Here is a 5,302-nt window from a genome sequence, read left to right on the forward strand (position 1 = left end):
TCAGAGCAAGAGCTGTCAGTTATCAGACACTCTTAAATAAACAAAATATTGCAAGAGTCCTGATGTTTTAAGCATGTTTTTTGTTTTAAGTTAAAAAAACCCTTTGTGTTTGTGTCCTTTATAAAGTTTATATCTCCACTACCCGGCATGACATTTGGATGACACACATGGCCCGGCCCAACAAGGTCTCGTTTATGTCATATCCGACCCTCATTACAAATGAGTTCGACACTCCTGTTCTAGAACATCCTGATTAGCTGGTCCCCTTTCCTGGGGGCTCCAGGCCCAGTTTTGGCAAGGAGAGGGCCAGTTCTCCCAGATTAGAGTCCGCGCACTTAACCACTACACCAAACTGGCTCTCACACACCCGTGATAGGCTATATACAAGAGTTACAATGTTATAGGTTCTCTGTAGAATCCCTACTTGCCGGTTGACGGGTTTGGTGTAGTGGTTAAGTGTGCGGACTCTAATCTGGGAGAACCGGGTTTGACTCCCCACTCCTCCACTTGCACCTGCTAATGTGACCTTGGGTCAGTCACAAGCTCTGGCACAGCTGTCCTTGAAAAAGAGCAGTTCCTGTCAGAGCTCTCTCAGCCCCGCCTACCTCACAGGGTGTCTGTTGTGGGGAGGGGAAGGGAAAGGAGTTTGTAAGCCGCTGTGAGACTCCAAGTGAAGGGCGGGATATAAACCCAATCTCCTCCTCCTCCTCCTCCTCCTCCTTCTTCTTGGATCCGAAGGCTCTATTGTCCCTGGTAGCGAAGCTTTGCTAGTTTGTCTGACCATGTGGCGCCCCGACCGCGTGTGCGTTTCCACTAGTACACAGCAGTGGGGATCAGGTCTGCAGCCAGGCAGTTGTTCTGGATCCAGCCCTAACTCTGGAGGAGACTCCTTGGCAGGCGTTGGCGGCCCTGGGCGCCTTCCAGCAGTGTTCCTCTAAGCTGAGCCAGTGTGAGCTACCTCATAGTCTTTAGCCTCCAGCGCACAGCTTTTGGTCTTCGCTCAGGAAGGATGGCTCCAGAGCAAACTAATTTGTGCAGCAGCCAAATCGCTGGCTCACAAGTTTAATGTCAGGAGCTCACAAGGTAGGATTTTTGCTCACGAGACTCCGCCGCTTAGAGCCAACATTGCCTTCCAGTAGGCTGAACCAAGTGCTCCTGTGGTGCCCCCTGCTGTGCAGTCAGTGCCGTGGCAGCCCCCTTGAATTTCTTGTGGCCCCGCATCAGGGGTGTGCGCCGCCCTGTGCTGGGGGCCGCTCTGAAGCCAGACCCTCCCCAAACCACAAGGAGCTCTGGACACACGCTAGCCTCAGGGAGACGAGCGAAAGCGAATGTGTATGATTTTTGTATTCTTTATACAGCACTGTCAGAGTACGTGGGAACAGGGCGAAACAGTGAAGTCTCTGCCCCAAGGCACTTACAAATGAATACAATGTATGTGTCTGTGGGGGAGGGGGCAGAGGTAGCAACAGGGGGAGAAAGCAGGGAAGGAGGGGGACATGTGGGGGAAGGACCACTTTCACACATCCTTAAACCTTGGCAGGAGTTGCCAATCGGGAGGAGCCAAAGACCACAGGGGGAAGGTGGGCTTTGAGGAGGAAGGGGAAAGGGGTGGGTGGCATCGCAGGGGTATTCTGGGAGGGAGGGGGCAGCACACATCCTGGAGACGCAGGAACGGATGGAAGGCCGCAGCAGAGACCTTCCAAGTGCCTGAAGGAGGTGGAGCAAGAAGGGCCGGAAAGGGGGGGGGAGGCTAGAGGGCATCTAAGGCCAAGGATGAGAGGCAGGCATGGGGCACAGACAGGTGGGGAAGCAGTGAGAGGAGGAGGAGGAGGAGGAGATTGGGTTTATACCCCATGGCCCTTCACTACCCAAAGGAGTCTCAGAGCGGCTGACAATCTCCTTTCCCATCCGCTCCCCACAACAGACACCCTGTGAGGGAGGTGGGGCTGACAAAGCTCTCTCGAGGACTGCCCTTGAGAGAACAGCTTTGAGAGAACTTGTGACTGACCCAAGGTCCCTGCGAACCAGAAGGATTAAGCTGACCAAGTATATTATAAAAGTACAAAATTTATTAGGTTGTACACATATTAAAATATATTCGGGTTAATTTTTTGTTTCAAGTATCAAACTAATAAAAGCATACTTTTATTATATACTTGGTCAGCTTAACCCTTCTGGTTCGCAGTGTTCGCAGTTTTATCTTGGGTTGAGTTCTCCCCTCCCCCCCTCCCCCCCCAGTTTTTGACCCAAGGTCCCGCCAGCAGCTGCATGTTGAGAAGTGGGGAATCAAGCCCGGTTCTCCCAGATTAGAGTCCACTACACCAAAGAGGGGGGCAGAGGTGAGGCGGGAGGCAGCTGGGTCGCAGAAGACCCCCCCCAAGGGAGCAGGGCAGGGATGTGGGCAGGCCAGACAGATGCTGAAAGGAGGCATGGGGGGTGGAGGGCATGCCCCAGAGCGAGGGGGAGCGGAGAGCGAGCGAGGAGGCGTCAGTGCCGGAGTGAGCAGGGTAGATGGCAGCAGAAGGAGAGGACGGAGGTGTGGAGGAGGTGGAATACCCCTTTGGGCCGGCAGTGGGGGGAGGTAGCATCTGGAACGGGACCCCCCCGATTGCCGCCTGGAGGGGTGGGCGCCTTCTCCCTCCTCACCACCCCGCCTCTTCGCTCCCAACCCCAGGACCAGGCTTTGTCGTGCTGGTTGGGGGGGGCAGGAAGGTTCTACCGAGGGAGGAGGCAGAACTGGTAGGGGCGGGGGATGCTCCCCAGCCCGGTCGATTCCGGGGTGATGTCGATGTCCTTGGGGTCCATCAGGGGCTTCAGCTTGAAGTTCTGCAGGATGTTGGTGAGGAAGATGAAGAGCTCCGCGATGGCCAGGCCTTCTCCCAGGCAGACCCGCTTCCCTGCAGCAGAGGGGGAAGGAGAGGGGCAGAACTGTCTCCAGGCTGTCCGTCCGGGCCACCACGAGGAGTGATTGGCCGACAGAAAGGGAAGCAGGTGCCCCAGACCTGCTCTGGCCCCTCCAGCAGTGGTCCCCCCTCCCTCCCCTCCCGTTACCTGCTGAGAATGCCATGAAGGCGTCGTTCTTCTTGAACCGCCCGTTCTCATCCAGGAAATGAGTCGGGTCAAAGGAGTTTGGATTCTTGAACTGTGTCGGGTCGAACTGGGACGTGCAGAGCAGGGGGATAACGTTCAGGTCCTGGAAGGGGGGGGCAGGGAGGTCAGGACAGGGAGCCCCCGGGGGGGGGGCCGGCCCCAAGACCCAGTCAGACCGGCCTCCCCTTTCCCTTGGCCCTTGGGGGGTCAACCAGATCCACCACCACCCCGGTCACCCTACAAAATCCACAGAGATCACGAGCACGATCCGCTTTTTAAAAAAGATAACCCTTCCCTGTCCTTAACACTTCGCAAGCACTTCGTGGCCTAGGCCGGACACTCACGGTTTTATCTCTGGCCCTTCCTTTTGTGATCAAGAACCACAAGGGTAAGAAAGAAGGCTGATATAGGGCCGGACTTGGGACTGGGTATCTGAAGAACCACCTTCTGTACGTACCTGCCCGGGGATTAAGGTTGCAGGGAAGGCCCTCCTGATGGTCCCATCAACGAAAGAAGCTCATTGGGTAGGTACACGAGGCAGGGCCTTTTCACTGGCAGTAGCCCCATGAGGACAACCTCCCCGGGGAGGTGCGCTGGGCCCCCTCGCTTTCGATATTCAGGAGGCGGCTGAAGACAGGTTTATTTAGGACCAGGGCTATTTTTGGGCAGGAACGCACAGGAACGGAGTTCCGGCTGGCTCCCGAGTTGGCCACGCCCAGCAGGCACTCATTAGCATAATAGGCCACACCCAAGAGCAGAAACTCATTAGGATTGGCTACGTTAGGGGTGTGTGGCCTAACATGCAAAGGAGTTCCTGCTACAAAAAAAGCCCTGGGTTTTGACCACGAACAAGGTCAACAGAATAAGAAGCAAAAGGTGGGTGTGGCTGGATGAGCACACTTCTGGTAACATGGGGTGTGGTCTAATATGCTAATAAGCTGTGCTGGCAGGGGTGTGACCTGATATGTTAATGAGTTTCTGCTATTGGGTGTGGCCTATTATGCTAATGAGTTCCTGCTGGGCTTTTTCTACAAAAAGAGCCCTGTTTAGGACTGCACTTGATTAATGCCTTCCTAAAGCATGATTTTAAGTTTTGATTTCATGTATTTTTAGGCACTCTTATTTTATGCCTTTTATTTACATCATAAGCCACTAATAAGTGTCTTAAATAAATTAACTGAATACTATATGTAGGCCAGTATTATTTCGCTAAGACTGAAGACGGTGGGTGGGGGGCGGTTGGTCATGAGCAGGCATTGCACGCTGGGCATTTGGGGTAGAGATGAGCTCCTTTTTATCCAGGAACAGCTCTTTTCTCCTTTCTCACCGTACAAGAACTCGTGGGCACCCTAATCCAAACCCGAACTTCCCTTGAGAGAACAGCTCTGAGAGAACTTGTGACTGACTCCGGGTCACACCAGCAGCTGCATGTGGAGGAGTGGGGAATCAAACCCGGTTCTCCCAGATTCGAGTCCGCACACTTAACCACAACACCAAACTGGCTTGGGGAATCCTACTATCTGAACACTGCTTTCTTCCCGAATATATCAATTAGCTCCGAACTTATGGCAACCTTGGGGAGGGTGTATCCACGGAATTCGATGTCCCGCGTGACGGTGTGGGGCACCCCCATGGGGACGATGTCAGCGAAGCGCTGGATCTCGTGGAGGACGGCGTCCGTGTAGGGCATCTTCTGCCTGTCCTCCATGCAGGGGCTGCGGTTCACCCCGATGACCTGGTCGATTTCCTCATGGAGTTTTTCTGCAAAAAAGACGAGAGGTCAGCGATGGCTGAAGGACGCGGGCGGGGGGGGGGCACGAACAGGCGGCAGTGATGCAAACGCAGAGGGGGAAACACAAGCTGGGTCTGCGGACAGAGCCTGCCTCACCCCACTGGGGCTGGGCGGGAGCAGAGAACTGAAAGGCGAAAGGTCTGGTGAGCCCCCAAACTGGCCGTGACCAGTGGTGTCTGATAAAAAGTGAAAATATTTCTCAAGGCGGTTGACCACAAATCTGAAATTACATAATAAGACAAGAAGAAGAAGAAGAAGAAGGAGAAGAAGGAGAAGAAGGAGAAGAAGGAGAAGAAGGAGAAGAAGGAGAAGGAGAAGAAGAAGGAGAAGAAGGAGAAGAAGGAGAAGAAGGAGAAGAAGGAGAAGAAGGAGAAGAAGGAGAAGAAGGAGAAGAAGGAGAAGAAGGAGAAGAAGGAGAAG

General features: G+C 54.1%; 1 protein-coding gene across 1 annotated transcript in view; it reads right to left on the reverse strand.

Annotated features, from left to right (window-relative positions):
* Positions 1–2,284: 2,284 nt before the first annotated feature.
* Positions 2,285–5,302, reverse strand: part of LOC107122458 (cytochrome P450 2F3-like) — a 20,083-nt gene continuing 17,065 nt past the window's right edge. The window contains exons 6-9 of the mRNA XM_015425567.1: positions 4,979–4,988; positions 4,664–4,851; positions 3,052–3,193; positions 2,285–2,897 (exon numbers count right to left, since the gene is read on the reverse strand). Of these exons, the coding sequence (XP_015281053.1) occupies positions 2,716–2,897; positions 3,052–3,193; positions 4,664–4,851; positions 4,979–4,988 (522 nt within the window). The 3' untranslated portion in view covers positions 2,285–2,715. The remainder of the gene's footprint in view (positions 2,898–3,051; positions 3,194–4,663; positions 4,852–4,978; positions 4,989–5,302) is intronic.

The sequence above is a fragment of the Gekko japonicus genome, unplaced genomic scaffold (assembly GCF_001447785.1).
Source record: "Gekko japonicus isolate JY-2015 unplaced genomic scaffold, Gekko_japonicus_V1.1 scaffold4965, whole genome shotgun sequence".
Taxonomy (NCBI): domain Eukaryota; kingdom Metazoa; phylum Chordata; class Lepidosauria; order Squamata; family Gekkonidae; genus Gekko; species Gekko japonicus.